Source organism: Syngnathoides biaculeatus, chromosome 13 (assembly GCF_019802595.1).
Source record: "Syngnathoides biaculeatus isolate LvHL_M chromosome 13, ASM1980259v1, whole genome shotgun sequence".
Lineage (NCBI taxonomy): Eukaryota > Metazoa > Chordata > Actinopteri > Syngnathiformes > Syngnathidae > Syngnathoides > Syngnathoides biaculeatus.
Window position 1 is genome coordinate 6,576,578 of NC_084652.1, and position 19,437 is coordinate 6,596,014.

The 19,437-nt window shown below is 45.3% G+C and overlaps 1 protein-coding gene across 10 annotated transcripts in view; it reads right to left on the minus strand.

Annotated features, from left to right (window-relative positions):
* The window catches only part of LOC133510363 (receptor-type tyrosine-protein phosphatase F-like), a 419,886-nt gene that overhangs the window by 88,159 nt on the left and 312,290 nt on the right, over positions 1-19,437 (minus strand). For all 10 annotated transcript variants that reach the window (XM_061838181.1, XM_061838180.1, XM_061838176.1 and 7 more), the window contains 5 exons: positions 18,839-19,027; positions 13,101-13,211; positions 1,908-2,177; positions 338-919; positions 135-268 (listed from right to left, as the gene is read on the minus strand). In XM_061838181.1, coding sequence (XP_061694165.1) covers positions 135-268; positions 338-919; positions 1,908-2,177; positions 13,101-13,211; positions 18,839-19,027 — 1,286 coding nt within the window. The remainder of the gene's footprint in view (positions 1-134; positions 269-337; positions 920-1,907; positions 2,178-13,100; positions 13,212-18,838; positions 19,028-19,437) is intronic.

Genomic DNA, 19,437 nt, shown 5'->3' on the forward strand with positions numbered 1-19,437 from the left:
GCAGTTCAGACGCTTTTATATGGAAATCCTAGATTTACACAATCTTACGGGACAAGCCGAAAGAAAAAGAAGAAGAAGTGAAAATGTTCAACCTTAGGTAACACAGGCCAGTAGGAAGATCTTCCGTTTCTAACCTTATTTTCTGTTCCGGCCTCCCAGTACTGCAGCTCGTACTTGATGATCGGGTCCTGGAGGGGCCACAACCATGACAGCAAAATGCGGGTGTCCAACTCAGTTTCAGCCTGGAAGCCCGACGGCTGCGACGGGACTGTGAGAAAAGAGGAATGAAGACCGGAACATGGCTAAAGACTGACCGAAAGTGGGGTTGGACACTAACCTCCCTGTTGGGTTTTGACCTGAAGGACCTCGGAGGGTGGGCCGTCCCCCACAGAGGTGAAGCCCAGCACCCTGAGGCTGTAGGTGATGTCGGGCGTCAGTCCGGAAATGGTGGTCAGGCTGCTGTCGTCCGTGTTGTGCTTGTGCCAGGCGCTGAGCGGCGCCGTGTGGTCCGAGCTGTAGTAGATGCGGAAGCCTCGGATGTGCCCGTTGGGCTCCTCGGGCGGGTCCCACTGGACCAGCATGGTGGTGGCGCTCAGCATGCGCGCTTGGACGCGCAGCGGGGGCGACGACGGGGCCTGCTCACCCGTGCGAGTCACCACCGGCTCGCTGGGCGCCCCTCGGCCGATGTTGTTGACGGCCATGACGCGGAACTCGTATTCGGAGTAGGGGCTGAGCCCGCCGATGCTGTAGCGGGTGGTGGCGACACCCTCCACTTCCTGGAAGCCGTTTTCCGACGCCTTGGCCCGGTACTGGATCATGTAGTAAGACACGGGTTCGGGGTTGCCAGAGTCCCATGTCAACGTCACGCTGGTGGCTGTTCTTTCAGTGACCATGACCGCAATGGGGGGCTTTGGCAAAGCTAAAAACAAACAAAAAAAAAAATAATAATTTAAAATATTTCTATTTGCTGCTTCTTGATTCTCGACAAAAGCACGACACAGACGTCGTCGGGTCATTTCGGAGCTGTAGGACATGATTGTTTGTGGTCGATCTGAAAAAAAGCGCGTTTCATAAGCTTGTCCTTGACGTGACGCAGGAAGAAATTATCCCCGGAACAAAACAAGACCAGCCAAAAGAAGACAAATTGCATTCTGAGTCCATTAAATCGCGTCTCATTTTGAAATGAAAGAACACAGAGCTTCGGCGTGGGTTTCTCGAGTCCCACTGCTGCTTTTCAACCGCACAGTCTAGGGTAGTTGGTTTGCCACTTCAAACTAGTAGCAACTATAAAGCCCTCACGCATTGGGCGCAATATTTTTAACAAAACACTCCAAGAATCAAAAACAATGGCGGATAATGAGGACGTGTCGGTTAGGGGATGAAGTGTATCCAGTCGGAAACCGGAGACAGCAAGAAACGCCACCGCGGCAAAGTGGAGAGCAACAAGGCGAGGGACTGATCACGTCCGTGTTATTTATTGTGGTTCTCGCTTAAGTCTTTCAATTACTATGAATTTACCAGACTAGTTAGCATCTAGCAACCACAACCACGGAAGATAATGAGGGTCTGTAAATTGAGGGGATTAATTATATCGAGGCAAGAAAAGTGGAGACTGTAGGCTGTCAAAGTGCAGAAAAGGGATCGGTGGTAAGAATGTGTGTTTAATTTGTCGTTCCTCGCCATATATCCTCAAATGTTGAATCAAAACAAATCTGGGGGACGACTGGGGGACCCGTAGTGCCCAATCTCACCTATTATGGCAACCTAAGAAGCCCACCTGACCAGTTCCTAAAAATGGCACCTCATACTACCTTGTAGTACCCTTCGGAAAATTGCCAAAGCCGAATTCACCCGCGTCAAGCTGTGTTGGGGTCATTTACAAAAACGAACGTTCACAGGACTCTCACCTTTGACGGTGACCTGCGCCGTGGCTTCGATCATCCCCAGCGAGGACATGGCCACGCAGGTGTAGTTCCCGGACTGGCGGATGTTGGTGACCTCCAGCACGTTGCGTCCCATGGGCATCTCCTCCTCGCGGGTTAGCTCCTTCAGGCCCATCATCCACTTGACGTAGGGCATGGGCGAGCCCACCGCCACGCACGTCAGGTTGACGCTGCCTCCCGGCATCACCTCCTGGTTGGTGGGTGGGATGGAAAACCGGGGCGGGACCCTGCGTACTAATCAGAGAGGACGGGACAAGGATTGGAATAGTTAGCTTTTTGATAAATATGATTGATGTTGCCCTGACCGCGTGGATCTGTGGCATGCGTTTCTTGTTATATGGAAACTTTTTATAAGAACGTACAGTCCAAAAAAAAGTGAAAAAGTAAAAATCTACAACAGAAAATATGAAATGAAAAGAGGAGTATGAAACAGTCAAAACTAGCTAACAGACAACATGAAAAGTCAAATTCCTTGCAATTTCACGTCACCGACAGTGGTCAAAATTTGGACTTTCATTGAACCATAATTTTTAATGTTCTGTCTTTCGAGCGTGGATTCTTCACTAGGATGAGTCACGATAGAGTCGCCTGACAAATTTCCTGTTGCTAGGTAAAACTGGCTTCAGGTGCCGAATAGAAGCTAATTGCACAATTTAATATCGCCCATCTGCTTATTGTACGTGGTTAAAATTCGTTAGATGTTGGCCAAAGTCTTTATGGCACGTTAACAAGCTTCTCTGCCAGGCTGTGCCCACGCACAGCGGCGAAAATGAATAAGATCCAATCTGTCTGAGATGCTGGTGAGACCATTTGGCTGGGTTTTGGGGGTTAGCTCCACTAAAGGGAATGAAATTAAAAAAAAAAGGACTTTTACACGGGGCTTCGACAAACTGTTGCGAAAGTTGCATCATTGAGGGACCCTGCAGTGAGGGCATTGTTCAATTTCTCCTCCCGCTCGCTTTGCCTCGCTCGCTGGCTCTTTGTGCAGCGGCGATATGCAGATGGGCTGACATTAAAAAAGGGGTTCCCATGGAGACGAGAAGGGCCGCTGACGTCGCCGAGGGACAAGGCAAACACTGATGCGGAGGCTCCGGTGCGCCGTCCTGAGAAGCTGGGCCCAGAATAAACAGACAGACGGAATTTACATATGACTTGTTTGTGGAAAGGCAGACAAGAGATGCCCGCCATTTACAACGCCCCTCGTAACTTTTTTTTTTTTTTTTGATAAACATGGGGACGCGGTGGCGCAAAACAAAACCTTTGAATCGATCACATAATGAAGCTCGCCGTGAACTAAATGCTGGGGAGCTGTGACTTCTTTTGATTACGGAGACAAAGGCAGCCAAGCCAAACATTCCGGCCCCCCACGCCCAAGCGGGATGCCGCGATAGCTATCCCAATACCACTAGGTACAATGTATTCAAAACACTGTGGCATTAAGCCGTCCCTGCAGATTTTTACACCGCTGAGCTCCCCCGCATTACTGCAGCAGCATCTGTTTTTCTCCGGGAAAAAAAAAAAAAAAGCCATCGAATGTAATTGCATCTCTCTTTTTTTTTTTTACCCCCACAAGTCCCCATCAAAATACAATTTTCAAATTGGAGTCCTCTTTCACCTTCTCATTTCCCAACCTTTCACCCAACACCCTCCCCACCGGCTCGAATTCCAACGGGAATGTCGTTTACCCAGCGCGCTGATTATTCCTTTCATTATCCGGTGGAATTGAATAATACAAAAGCAACCTTTTGAGATTCTAGTCAGGGAAAGAAGACTTGTCCTCACCATATTCTGGATATTCATTTCATTGCTATTATGATTGTTTTTTATCATGAGTAGACTTACCTGTGGCAGAATTTTGACATCTAAAACGTAGCTTTCCTCCCAAGACATTCCATTAAGTTTTCCCATATTTGGAAACATCCTCCAACAATAATCCTGAAACTGAGCACTAATTAAAGCTACTTATGACGCAAAGCTCTGGTCTCAACCAAAAATTCCATAACCTTTTCATATTAGGCCAGGCCATCTAAACTTCAACCTCTAACCAACCCCTTACCCACAGGCCAAACCCGAGCCCCGAACAAGGACCCTAACGAACTCATTGGGGGTATTAGACTCAAAAATCCTGAGCACTGAAGATCTCGGGTAAACAATAATGATGATATAATCAAAACGGCTTAAACATCCATCTCTTACAAATTCAAATCTTCTTTTCCGTTCGGCTTGTCCCGTTATGGGTCACCACTGCGTGTCATCTTTTTCCATTTTCTCGTGCATCCTTCTCTCTTACACCCACTGTCCTCATGCCCTCCCTCATAACATCCATCAACCTTTTCTTTGCTCTTCCTCTCTTCCGCTCTTTTGCCTGGCAGCTCCATCCTCAGCACCCTTCTACCGATATCCTCACTCTCTCGCCTCTGGACGTGTCCAAACCATCGAAGTCCGCTCTCTCGAACCTTGTCCCCAAAACATCCAACTTTGGCTGTGCCTCGAATGAGCTCGTTTCTAATCCTGTCCAACCTGCTTACTCCGAGCGAGAACCTCAGCATCTGCATTTCTGCTACCTCCAGTTCTGCTTCCTCTTGTTTCTTCAGAGCCACCATTTCTAATCCGTACATCATGTTCAGCCTCAACACTGATTTATAAACTTTGCCCTTCATCCCATCTGATACTCGTCTGTCACATAGAACATCAGTCACCTTCCACCAACTTTTCCACCGCGCTTGGACCCGTTTCTTCACTTCCTTCCCACACCCTCCATTGCTCTGTATTGTCGACCCCAAGTATTTGAAGTCATCCAGCCTCGCTATCACTTCTGCCTGGACCTTCACTCTTCCTCCTCCGCCCCTCCCATTCACGCACATATATTCCGTTTTAGTTCGGCTAATCTTCATTCGTCTCCTTTCCAGTGCGTACCTCCATCTTTCTAATTGTTCCTCTGCCTGCTCCCTGCAGATCAAAATATCATCTGCGAACATCATGGGCCAAGGGGATTGCAGTCTAACCTCGTCTGTCAGCCAATCCATTACTACCGCAAACCGGAAGGGGCTCAGCGCGGAACCCTGATGAAGTCCCACCTCCACCTTAAATTTTTCTGACACACCTGCAGCACATCTCACCGCTGTTCTGCTTCCCTCATACATGTCCTGTTCTATTCTAAATTCAAATTCAACAAATGCACTTTTGTAAAAAAACAAACAAACAAAAACAGTACAAGGGTTGGAAAAGGTGTTTTTTTTCCCCTTGTTATGAGGCTGATTTGGACATGCAAGGGACTACAAAGAAAGAGACATTTCGCTAGTGTGGGAACACGACAAGGATAACATTTTCAAGCAAGGCATGCATGGGACATGCGGAAAGGCAGTGGGAAGGATACACAAGTACGCTAGGAGGGAGGGAGGAGGAGGAGGAGGATGATGGAGCGCCCCAGTCCAAAATTCTCATCTAAACTCCCGGGCAACTGATTTGCAGGATGACTAATACATGACGAACTAGTTCTTGGCTACTGGAGTGGCCCCGTGACCTCTGGTGTCTCTCCCATTCACTGAACACAAAGTGAATTTGCGGAACACGCAATCGCGAATAAGGCCCGGAGAGGAGTAGGGCCTAATGCAAGACTATCACGCTCAAAAGTGTCTGTTATTCCGCCATGATAGCGTAGACTTAACAGCACTAAGAGGAGACGGTCAATGGGCCCTGCGTATTTTGAACACTTAATGCCGTGAATAATTCATGGCGTGCGGTTAGGTTTGGAGAGGTGCTGCGGAACTACACGACTGGAGGGCAGGTAATTGTTATCGATTCCCTCGCTGAGCCTCTAACGCCGCCGAGAGCGGCTCGCCTTGACGGGCGACGGGACTCTATCAAAACCGCAAAAATAAAGCCCTGACTCCACTCAGCCCTCGGCGTCTATAAATTTAACGGCCTTTTCAGAAGCGCCCGAGGATCCCAGAATGTGTTCGGTCAATCTAATCCGCGGGGACGAGCGAACCGGCAGCGTCGGCGAAAGCGCACCGACGATTCCTCGCGTGATGACGGCTGATCAGTGGCAGTTTATCCTTAAACGTTTAACGGGACGGCAGTGCTTCACGACAAACATTTGTCGACTCAAAAGACTGAAAAACAGCGACGTCAACGGGGCCGGCTGCCAATGCAGTTGTTTTGTCTCTAAGGACAGAGTTATCTGTTCTGATACTGCTACCCACTGACCAAGTAGCTGGCAGAATACAGATGCAATCCATCAAACGTGATGAGCCTACGGACAGCGGTGAAAGGTATACGGGGGCCGGTGGACGGGATTGACCGTGACAACAAGGGTGTTGCTAAGGAGGAACAATACAACACAGATCTAATAATGCCTTGAGCAAACAGCACAAGAGCACCTTGTGTGTTTTGGCAAGGTTGACGGGAAACCGGTTTTGTGAGGGCGTGACTGTGGACAGCATGCGAGGGAGAGGAGGATTATACAAAAATCAAGGAAATTAATAGATATGAGATTCCCATTGATGTCTGGGAAAGGGACTGCTGGGGTTCCTGATCTGGGCAATCCAAAATCTGTGACAAATTAAAGAGGTGGGCGGTGGGGTGGGGGTTAAAAGTCAAAGTGAACCAACCTTCGCGCTGATCTGTACGCAGATGAAGTGATTTGGATGGAGGTGAGCGATGGAAATGGAGAGTGGAGAGCAAGACAACACAGGTGAAAGACAACAGTGTTATGGAGAACACGTAACATGGCGCCGGCGCCGATGCTAATGCAGGTAACAGAGGTGAGGACAAGCCTCTGCTTGTATGACCTCCTATACATGGACATATACAAGATATAGATTTCGCATAAATTCAGGCATGTACAGGAAGGCATACATCCATACAGTTGCATCTACAGGAAAACTTTGGTTCTTGTGCTCCCTGGAACAAAGTTTTCATCCTTGCAGAACCCAAGGCATAGGTTCGTGGACCCCTCGAAAACATTACCAACCCCTCCAGGTGGGTCTTGTTTCACTTATAAACTGATAAAAATACAAAACAGTTCACGTTCTGAGGTGAGATACCTCTACTCAATAAGGTCCTAGTTTCCGGCCTAGGGAGAAACAACATGGCTTAGATACATGCAGGCCTCATTTAAAGGGGAACTCCACTGGTTTGCATTAACAATGTATCCAATAGGTCATGTAATATGTATCCTATTTTGACAATGTGATGTTCAACCCTCTCATTTAAGAGTGTTTTGAGAAGATTTTTATCGACAATTACGAATTTTCAGGGGCACTGCCATTTTTGCGAGCCACATGACCTGTGTGCGTGGATGTGACGTGTACCGTGCCGCAACAAAGGCTCGATTACATGGGACACCGTTGATGCCCAGCGCGGATATCTCGGATGAAGAAATATCAGTATCGGTTGATCGGGAAGACGGAGGAATACTTCCATACACAGCTGTGAGCAGCTCGGCTGCTCGGTTGATCAGGAAGACGGAGGAATACTTCCATACACAGCCGTCTTTCCGATCAACCGAGCTGTTCACAGCTGTGTATGGAAGTATTCCTCCGTCTTCGCGATCGACCGATACTGCTATTCCTTCATCAGATGAGGATAAATCCGAGAAATCAGCGCCGGGCATAAACGGTGTCCCATTTAAATCGAGCCTCTGTTGCGACATGTAACACGTCACATCCGCGCACGCAGGTCAAGAGACTCGCGAAAATGGCAGTGCCCCTGAAAATTTGTAATTGTGGATAAAAAAACACTATTAAATGAGAGAGGATTTAACATCACATTGTCAAAATAGGATACATATTACATGACCTATTGGATACATTGTTAATGCAAACCAGTGGAGTTCCCCTTTAAGGAACACAATTTTGCGTGGAGTAAAGCTAACGAAAGATCAGAACATTTCCAGAGCTTCTCCCAAACCATTCTTTTTTTAAATAAACAACAGCGATAATTATTAAATGCTGTACATGATTCTTGAAACAAACATCTTTGATTACATGTGCTTGTGCCCTTTGTTTTTGTTAATATCCCTCGTTGTATTTTCATCACTTTCATTGCAACAAGAAAGGATGTGAAGCAGAAGAAATGATTCAGCTAAACACGGTTGGCACCTTTGAAATAATAATTTCAGGGTCTCATCTTTTCAACTGTTTTCGAAAGAAATGCTTTCCTTCCCAACACGCTGAAGAAGGAAGACGTCGAGGGGAAAAAAAATTAAATAAAAGGGGATAGCGCGGCACTATATCCGGGTGACATATGGACACGTCACACGGATATACGGACAGAAGAGACTGCAGACGGGAGCTATTGCACATCGGACAAAGCTCTTGATAAATGTGGACGCTTGTCATTCCGCCCACGCTGATCAAGTCCTCCCTTTTCCAGTCACAGAGAGCGACCCGCACCTGCGACACCTACGAAACGCTCGTAATGGACTAAGGAGTGCAAGGACGAAGAGCAAAAACAAGACACCCGCCCCCCTCCACCTGCCCTCATGCTGAAATATGAAGACATCATTCCGCTGCAGCTGCAAAATGACAAGACAAGAGGGGGCGGCTGCGCTGCGGGTAGCGGAACCCCAAAAGCCGGGAACGGCATCTGGTTAGCAAAGTCCAGTCGTGGTGTGTGTGCGCACATCCGAGAGACGTTTTGTGCTATTGACTTCTATTAGTTTCAAGTGATTTTGTCTGGGGTGAATGAGTACTGGTAGGTATTTATCATTATCTTATTCTTTAAATTAGTCTCAAAATGGCAAAACTGTTCTTGTAAAAATGGTGAACAATCCAATTGCACTTATCCAGGAAGTGTATGTGCTGCTTCTGCTGTTGCGTCGCAGATGTTAGGGCGCATGCGTGCAAATAAAACAAATAGATTTGATGAAAAGTCCAGAAAAAGACAGCAGTGACTGAGCGCCATTAATATAACGCGTTTTCAAAGAGTAACGTTACGCTGTTTTTGTCTCGTTATTTAAAGGTCGATACGGCAACAATGACACTCATTAGTCAGTCGACGGCATTTCGTATTGTTAACGTTTAGTCAGCGCAAGACAAAGCTGCGCGTTTGAAAGACGCGGGATGTGTTTGATTCAATACACGACATGTTAATTGTCTCTGTGTGTTTTAGTCTGACAAAAGCGTCAACAAAAATGTTGAGCCGAGACCAAGTCGACTGTTTTTGAAGGCGTTTTGCTATCTGCCAAACTGCGCTCGCACACTCGGGGAGGACAGAATAGTACATGATGTCAGACTGCTATCGGGTATCGCGGTTATCGGAGAGTTTTTACGACACGGGAGTAAGATTACTGACGCGCCCGATTGGCAGTGGTACAGAGTGCCCCCCAACACAAAAGAATGCCTGTACAGTTTTACTGGATGATTTCATTATTTCCTATCGAGCTCGTGCACCTACGTCACCGAAGTCACGTGACTGGCCATATTGCCGGTCAAGCAAAGCATTATTCAACGCTAAGTCAGTTGGAGATGACACAGAAATACGTCTCCCAGAGTTTTACCCAATAGCATTACACATTTAGACGGGGATAATAAACGCGGGTACGTGGAAAAATGAGTGACACTTGGCATAGAGGACCCGTATTTAATGCCGAAGTCGATGTTTTCGCCGATAAGAAAGTGGACTGTTAACTCGCTTGCGCTTGTCGCGGATAACTGGAGCCACACACGGATCTGGTGAGTAAGTCGTCGAGATTTACACGGAAAAGTTTGAAAGCGTGGAAAAGTCTGGACGCGTACAAATACTTTGTTGCGGGATCTGTTCTCAATCAACAATAAATCCCACATAGTGATGGAGCCACTCAGATTTTTTTAATACAAATACCAATATTTAAATAAATGACTCCTGCTTTTACACAAACTCGCATTCATTAACTATGATTGGGAAAAAAAAAAAAAAGACTGAGTTGGCTCCTCCGTACACGGAAGTGTGTTGCGGCCACACGTTAAACTTCTCCGTGACAGATGTTTTTTTTTTTTAAATATGCATTGTTCTCAAATAAGTCCAATGCGTATTTAAAAAAGAAAATAAACCGCTGGGATAGGCTTCAGCCTCCGTACTCGGAAGCGTGTTGCGGCCACTATTAACCTATGTAAACATCACTGTGACCGACGGGTTATTTTCTTCTTTTTTTTTTTTTAATACGCCTTGAACTCATTTGAGAACAATGCATATTTTAAAAAAAAGAACGTCAAGGAAAAGTTTAATGTGTGGTTGCAACACGCTTCTGTGTACGTTGGAGATGACTTCCTGTCGTTTTTTTTTTTAAATACGCATTGTTTTCAAATGAGCCAACTTGGCATTATAAATACTTCCTGGTTATTTGAGATTAAGAAGAATAATTCCTACCTGAAGTGAAGTGCTCGCTACACAGTCTTGTGTATTTGTTTGGGCACCGTCCATCACGTTTAATTGCCGAAATCCATCAATTTTTTTCTCGTCTTTTGAGGTGGTATCCTATAGAATGATTTCTTTGAATATCCGTCTCGTCTGTTGTAACAACCCACAGCACAACAAGTCTCGGGCATTGTGAATATTCTGCTCCGGTTCAATGTCTCCCGCAATGTCGAGCAGCTCTTTTTGACCGGCATTACGGCGCCGTGAAAATGGTAACGTCACGTGCACGAGCTCTCTCCAGGAAACTACAAACGCTCCATTTTTGCATCCAAAAATGTTTAGCTTGGAGGCTAAATATGCTAATCGGCTACATCTCCCCTTTGGTGTGCTGGGTAAAACAAAGTATAGGTGAAACTTTTCAGCAATGTTTTGGACCTAATCAAACCCCACAGCCGACCTCGCGGGGGTGGGGTGGGGGGTCGGAATTGGGGATGCTCCGCATCATCCCGGTGAAAAAGACGGCGCAAAAACAAGCCCTTTTTCCTCCATTGCAGACAACCAGACTTTTTAAAAGGTTACGCTCGGTTTGCTTTCTATCTGCGTGACTGTGGGTTGGGAGGTGGGAGGCAAAAAAAAAAAAAAAAAAAAGGGGGGGGAGGGGCTGACAGCTACTTGGGTGGTGTCAGAGACCTACCGGAGCCAGAAAGGTGGGCTTTGCTGGCGCCGCGCCACGCAACGACTGTAATTACCTGCGAGAGGAAGCAAAGGCCACGTCTGCACCTGTGACAGCTGATTAATAGACGAGACCTACATTCCCTTCCTCGTGCCCCCTCCCCCCCGACCCACGTTTGAGTCAAGATTTAAGAGCAGAACATGCCAGAGCTTGCCGTGTTCCATCTAGCAATTTTGATGGCACTGCTGCCCTTGAAAAGATAATGTATGTCCCTCACTGGGCCGATATTTCCTCGTCGCAGTCTCCATTTTCTCACGCGACGTTTGGAATCCTTGATGCCTTCATTTTATTAACCACACAGACAATACTAAGTAACGCCTTAATGTTCCTAACTGTCACACGAGCGCACGCAGATGCTGGATCGCTTCTTTTACTAAAAAGAAAATAGTTAAGATGTTATGGTTTAGACTGTACGAATGATTTGATTCTGCTTACTGGTGACTGACGACTGGTCTCTATTTTTCATTTCGTAAAAAAGTAGACATTCAAGATGTTTCATGTTAAATAATGTGCATTTCATTCAATTGCATACATATTTCTTTATTTGAGAATTGATTTTCATTGGAGAATGCATTGGTAGGAGTTTGCTTTTTTTTTTATTTAAATGTATTTACACAAAAGGAATGCACTTCTAGGCTTAGTTTTTCCCCCCTGACTGTATCCAATGTCGGTACACTATTTTTTATGTTTAAATTTTGTAAGTGTAAAAATATTTACACTTCATACTGTTTGTTATTATTTTGATTTTCATATTGGCGGAACGGTGGGCCGACTGGTTATAGAGGCGTCTGCCGCACATTTCTGAGGACCGGGGTTCAAATCCCGGCCACTCTGGTTTTCTCCCACATTCCAAAGCAACGTTAATTGGACACTCAAAATTGCCCGTAGGTGTGATTGCGACTGTGAGTGTTTTTCTCTATGTGCCCTGCATTCTGCTGGCGACCAGTTCAGGGTGTACCCCCGCCTCCTGCCTGTTAACAGCTGGGATAGGCTCCAGCACTCCCCGCAGACCCTTATGGGGATAAGCAGTTCAGAATGAACAGATGTATTTTATTTGCATACATAGGTTGTGTTTGGATATTTGAGAATTGTTTTTCATTGGAGAATGTCCTGGTAGCAATTTGCTTTTTTTTTTTTTTTTTTTTTAATTTAAATGTTTTTACACAATTTTTGTTCCCTGACTGCATCCAATGTGAACCCAACCGTGACCTTAAAAACAATATTCGTAATGAACTGTTTTTTTTTAATGTTTTTTTGGGGGTGAACCATGACGCCCCTAGAGTCCAAAAAGCCAAGTAAAATGCAAAACACATCCGCAGAGTCAGCCCTTTGATGCTTGCTGAACTGAAATGAGTTGGCTCTGAGGTGGTCCAAACCCAAATAGTACACCTTTATAAAGCCTTTTTTTTTTTTTTTTTGGGGGGGGGGGGTCATTTTCAACATGGACCAAGGGAATACATGTACTTGCCGCTGCTTCGATGTTTCCTTGGTCCACAGTTGTGAAATGTTAAAAGTGTTCGTGTCTTCTTCAGCCTCACACTTTTCCCCTTCATCATTCTCTCGCTGTACACTAACAACAGGAGCTGCTATTCCGTTTCATGTACATCAGACATGCTGGTGTTATCCACCGGGGCTGACCTGCACACTCCTCACTCTGCTGTACCAGCTTTTTTTTTTTTTTTTTGAGGTTTTGTTGTCCCCCCCCCCCCACCACCACCACCACCACCACCCCTCCTGCTGCAGGAACGGCTGCAGCGTTGCCCTTAGCCTGCCCTGCATTAGTCCTCTCACGGAGGCACCAGAACAAAAAACCCGTCAATCCTGCGCGGGGAGCCTCACAACTCAGAGAAATTTGAGACGGGGGCTCGGTGGATCCTTTTCTGTGTAGAAATTCAGTTTTTAATGCAGCTGTTTACATAGCGGCGGCTGCTGCGCCTGGGGGGGGGGGAGGTTAGTTGATAAAATTGCATGAACAAGCCCACAAAGATAGAAATAGAGGTATAAATATAGTCAGGTTTGAAGCAAAGATAGATGAAAAGTGAACGGCGGGCGCGGCGGGGGTGTGAGGGCACGGTTGACTTTACCTCGCACGTAGAGGTTGGCGGGTGCTGAGTAACGGGTGCCGGCGCTGTTGGTGGCGATGCATTCGTATTTGCCCTGGTCGGACTCCTCGCTGTTCTCTATTTGCAGAGCTCCTGCAGGGGCGGGAGGGGAAGGATGAAAGATTTGAGTTGCAAACATGGCCGGCCGTAAAAGCACAGCAACGACAACAATAACAATCTCGTCCGCGGGAAAGCGGCGGTTGTATATAATAACTAGCGTTTGCCCAGCGGCTGTTAATAAATCGACAATGAAATTAATCAGCAGGTATGTATGCGTCTCTCGGGGCTGGCTTTCGTTGATGTTTGCATCTGAGAATAATTTGATTCATGTATCAAAAACAAGAAAACAAACTAGGGATGGGTGTAATAGGTGATTCGTTGACAGTCGTGAATGATTTCCACTCTGCGGAAGTGATGAACAATCAAGACAAAATGGAGTCTTGCAGCGAGCAGGCAAACAGATCGCGCAGTTTCTTTTCATCTAAAGAAAAAAAAAAAATTGTGGTTTCGTTCAATTTTGTCTGAAGCACACAAAAAACTTGATTGAATTTTTAAAAATGGAAGTGATTTATTTATAACCAGAACAAATATTAGATACCTTTCTTACAAAGGAACTCAGTGAAATTGGGAGAAATGTGATTTGCTTTTATTTCTTTTAATAAATGACTTGGATGTTTGAAGAGAATCACAAACATTACGAGCACTTGTGGCTGTTGCATTTGGGCTAAAATCTAAAAAAAAACTAGAAGTAATTTTAATTTAACTAAATATTATATATATATATATATATATTTATAACACTAAATTGGCCAAAATTTTGTGATTTTTTTTTAATGCCATTTTAAAATGAATAAAGTTTACACCCATTCCTAGAAGGTCACTGATGGTGTAGTGGTACACACACCCGACTTGGGTTCGATTCCCACTCAGTGATGGTGTTATGTGCCCAGTAACTGACTGGCGAGCAGTTGTGGGTGTGGTCTGCCTTTCGCCTAATGTTAGCTGACATAGGCTTAGCCACTCCTGTGATGCTTGTGAGGATAAGTGGCTTGGAAAATTGACAGAGATCCTCAAATTGGTGTTTTATACTCAAATCCATTCATTTATTTAATTACACTGACAAGCATTAGTCTTAAATATGGTTGAAGTCTAATAAAAGCGACATGTGTCCATTTAATGTTCTTTACTCCAGGTCTACTATATTTAATGATCCATTTTTTTGTTGTTATTGACTAAGTGTCAACACAGCTCCCCCGGGCTGGCGCTGACCCAGCCAGATGGCTTTGGTTAGAGCTTTTACCCGTTGTTCTGAGAGCAAATGTTGCAGAAAAAAACAAAACAAAAAAAAAAAAAAAAAAAAAAGAAACTTGCAGTTATTTGGAAACACGACATACAGTACAATCATTTCAAATTGGACAAAATGGATTGGTCTTATGCGTAAGGTTCTGATGAGGTTTGAGGGCATTGAAGTCGAGCCGCAAATTTGGCGACTTGTGTTGAAGCATCAGAGGCGTAACAGAAGCTGGAAGTGGAAAAGAAGCTCTTACTTAGTGGCCATTATATTGTGTTTGTGTCGAAAGCAAATGTCACGGTCCCAGACCCTTGAACTCATAGCCAAGACGAGGGTCACCTAAAAGCCACCCCGTGAATCAACGCCAGCTCTCCTGTTACGCCTCTGAAAAGGTAGCGTGAAAGGGGCTATGGAGTCGTCTTGCATGGCAGTTTGACAAACAACAGCGAACTTACCTGCCTCTCGGGACCGACAACATACATGTAACAACTTTCAGTGTGCGAAAGACAGCAACAAATGGGACGTTTCCCAAACAGCACGTTACTAGCGTGAAAGTCAGCCAGTCGGCCGCTGTGCAGTTGGGAACAACACAAAACAGTGTAAGATGACGTGTCGGGATACAAGTTTTTGCGCCCGCCCCCCCGGTGTCATGCAGCATGAGATGGATGCGACAAACAAGCCTCACCACCGGAAAAACTGACTAGCGGGGTGAGTTTTCTCAGGTAAGGAGGGAATTGGGTGCTCTGATCTCACGACAGCACGTCGTCTATTCCGGAGTGGCGAACTCGCCGCCGCGCGACTCAGTGCCGACACGCACCTGCATACTAATGACGCTGTCACCAATCTGTCAGTCTCGCGTCGGGGAGGAAATAGCGCTGGACGCCTGCGGGAACGCAGGCGCTTAAGTCGTCAGACCTGCGACACTTCACTCTACACCACCCCCTCCTCCCCCGATCGGGTTACTTCCATTTATTTAGAGCAGAAGTTCTCAAACTGAAGCCTACGGATGCCATTGGGTCCATGAGGCGCAACTTAGTGGTCCGCCAAAGAGTAAGCAATCAATTATTAGATTGCTAAAAAAGTGCATGCTACTGTAGATCGATGGAACCGGCTTAGTTTCGGGACAATTAAAGATTCTGATATTATTGTGATGTGTTACATGCACTGCTCACAAATGAGTTTGGACCGGGTGAAATTTTGCTATACATAAGCACCGTCATCAAATCACGTCACTGGCCGGAGGTGTCGGTCAAACAAAGCGTTGTTCAATGCTAAGTCGGACGGAGATGACGTGAAAATACGTCTTTTAGCACGACGTCCCGAGTTTGTCCGATACCGTTAAACATTTAGAAGGTGATAATAAATAAAGGTACGTGGAAAAATGAGAGACACTTGGCATAGATTACACATATTTAATGCCAAAGTTGATGTTTTCGCCAAAAAGAAATTGGACTATTAACCAGCTTCCGCTTGTCTTGGACAACTGGATCCACACCTGGATCTGGTGAGTAAGTCATCGAGATTTACACGGAAGAGTTTGAAAGCATAGAAAAGTCTGGACGCATACCAATACTTCATTGCCGGCTTTGTTTTCAATCAAGAATAAATCCTACATAGTGATGGAGCCACTCAGATTTTTTTCAATACAAATGCAAATATTAAAATAAATGACCTCTAGTTTTACACAAACTCGCATTAACTGTGATTGGGAAAAAAAAGACAGCGAGTAGGAAACGTGTTGCAGCCACATGCTAAATTTTGGTAAACTTCTCCATGACAGATGCTTTTTTTAAAATTATGCATTGTTCTCAAATGAGTCCAATACGTATTGAAAAAAAGAAAATAAACTGCTGGGATAGGCCTCAGCCCACGTAAACGGAAGCACGTTGCGGCCACACAAACTTCGCTAAACCTCTGTGTGACCGACGGTTTATTTTCTTTCTTTAAATACGAATTGGACACATATGGGAACAATGAATATTAGAAAAAAAAAAAAAAAAACCCCTCTGTCGGAGAGAGGTTTACTGAAGATTAAGGTATGGCTGCAACAGGCTTCGTGTACGATGGAGACGACTTCCTATCATTTTTTTTTAATGCATTGTTCTCAAATGAGCCAACTTGGCATTATAAATACTTCTTAGGAATTTCAGATTGAGAAGAATAATTCCTACCTGAATTGAAGTGATCGCTACACAGTCGTGTGTATTTTGGTTGGGCACCATCCATCACGTTTAATTGCCGAAATCCATCTATCTTTTCTGGTCTTTTCATCTGATTTTCCATAGAATGATCTCTTTGAATATCTCTCTCGTCTGTTGTAACAACCAACAGCATAACAGGTCGGGGAATTGTGTATATTCTGCTCTGGCTCAATGTCCCCCACACCGTCGAGCAGCTCTTTTTGACCGGCAATATGGCGCCGTGAAAATGGTGACGTCACATGCACAAGCTATATTCCGTTCATGCTGTCTTTTTCATCCCGGGAATAAAAATCGCTAGTTTCTGTTGTGAAAAACAGTCACTACAGCAGTAACAAAAGTCTCTAAATTGTTACATTCGCAACACTGCGCTTTTCACCTCTCTGTTCCCAGCCATTTTAATTCACTGCTAACCTCAACGGTTGACATTAATATTTGACTCCTAAAGACGTCAATGGCAGCGAATGTGTTTTGATGGAAGCAGTGCACATCAGCTAGCGACAATGGCTACATTTTGAATTCGGTTAAAGCTGCTTTCTATTAAACAGAGCTCCTCTGTCAAGGGGTCCTAGACTCAAAAGCCCTGAACCCTTCCTTGCTTTAGAGTGTATCTTCCGCAAGGTCAACTCGTTGTCTTGTATAAGAAACTGTGCGCAGACAAACATTTAATATGTACAGCAGGGAAAAGCCTGTCCACTTTCTACCTCGGTGCTTAAATCAACAGTCTTCACAAGGTGCATATGTGTGTAGGTGGGTAAGGGCTTGCAGAATGGTGTGTATGCTAATGCCACGCCAATTGATATTTCCAGGCAGGTAGCTGCAGAGACGGCTTTTGCATGGCAAAACCAACCTTCATCTTAAAATGCGGCTCCTCACCGCTTCGCCACAACGACAGGAGGTCGACTGGAGACGCCATCAGCTCAAAGTCAGCCCGTCCCGGGTTTAACGCCCGCTTGGTCATACGACTCGTATTTCCAGCTACGTCTGACCCATTGCAGGTTGACGACTCCGCATTAGCATTTCCTACGAGTTGCGTGGAAGTACGAATACATCTAAGGGTCCACCGGCATCCCGGAACGGACCGCGTTCAGTTGGATTTCCGAGGACAAGGCAACACCTTGAAACGTGCCGACAACGAGGCTGGTGAACATTGTGTGCGGGGCAAAACCACAACGGACAGACGGAAGGGGTAACGTGAAAGAGACGTCGATGAACCCGGTGGAGGTGGTGGTTTTGGGTAGGGGTGAGGTTGATGCTGATGCAAAAGGGTCTGTTTGCGTGAGATGCGATGTTACACATTCATTTTTTTTTCTTTTTCAATCATCATCCTTACCTCTAATTGGTGTACCACCTAGGTGGGAGTCATTTTGAGGCAAACAGGGGTTGAGAGATTTAGTTAGTAATCCACTTAATCATCAGCGGGAGAGAAGAAAACAAAAACAAATAAAACACAAGGCTTTCTGGCAGGTCGCAGATAAGGAATATCCAGATAAAAAAAAAAAAAAGCAACGTGACAAAGTACACCGCGCCGGATGCAACGAAACACCGAGCGCTTACATTCTGTTAATAAACAGCCAGACACCTCACGCATCACTTGTCTTTAAACGTCATTTTTTTTTATTACACATCTCCTCGTAAGGCAAGCAGTAAATCCTAATGTGTCAGCAGATGTCAGGGAAATTGGGGGTCTTGGTCATACAAAGGCGGGGGTTGGGGGGGGGTGTATAAAAAGAGCTGAGGGCATATCAGCGTGTTTCCAGGCACCCCAATCACTGTCTCGCTAGAGAAAGAAAACTAATTAAAAGTTTGGTTGCGAGACAAAATGGAGTTACATATGATAAGCCAGTAGTTTTTATCCTTGCCATGTGTTAAAGTCTTTGTGAGAATAAAGAGGAGCTACTAAATTCATCTATACATAGAGTAATAAATTTTAAATATATTCATTGATGTGCCCTTTTTTTTTTACAAAATTAATCTAGAAATAAAAACATAAAAAAAAACTGTTCTAACTAAATTATTCCCTCAATAAATATTTTTTAAGTAAATAAATTGTGTATTTTTTTTAACCTTTTTTTCAACATCCAAACAAAATCTGTGAATAAAATGGACGCGGGTACACATGAAGTTGAATTTTTCCACCATGACGGAGGTCTACGTTTCTCGTCTACCGAGAACAGCATTCAATACTAGTTAGAAGTGTAAAAAGTATAAAAAACTGTGTGATTGTTTACCCGAGTGGAGCTGTCGGATGCGTCCATTGCTGCTGCCGATGTCCACGGGCAGCATGTCCTTGAACCAGGTGATCTCCGGGTCGGGGTTTCCGCTGGCGGCGCACAACATGGTGGCGGTCCGGGTCCGCTCCACCACCTTCAACTGGGGGCCCATGTCGATGGTGGGGAAGCCGTGAGGGATCTGGTTCTCTGCAAGGGAAAATATTGTGTGTGAGGGTTGTTTATTTTATTTTTTTTAGTATAGCTGGTGCTGAAGGAACTAAAGCATTAAAAAAAAAAAAAAGATGTTGAGAAGCCTCTCAGTGGCTTTTGAGCGCTTCAAGGATGCCGGCCTCACAAGAATATAAGAGGCATTCAGTACAAGACGAGGAGGTGTTCGCCATACAAGATGGGAACAGTCGCCACAGAAGTGATGACAAAAGCATCAATTCAGAACACGACAGCTTTCTGGAACTTGTGGATTATTTCGAGTTATTCTGTTTACTTTTGACGACATGCAGTGGCTCGTTTCACGAATACGTGGCGGGGAGGAGCGATCACATGGGCCTCAATGTCAGACCCTACGCGCGTTTTGTGGAATATCTCAAGCCATCTTTTTT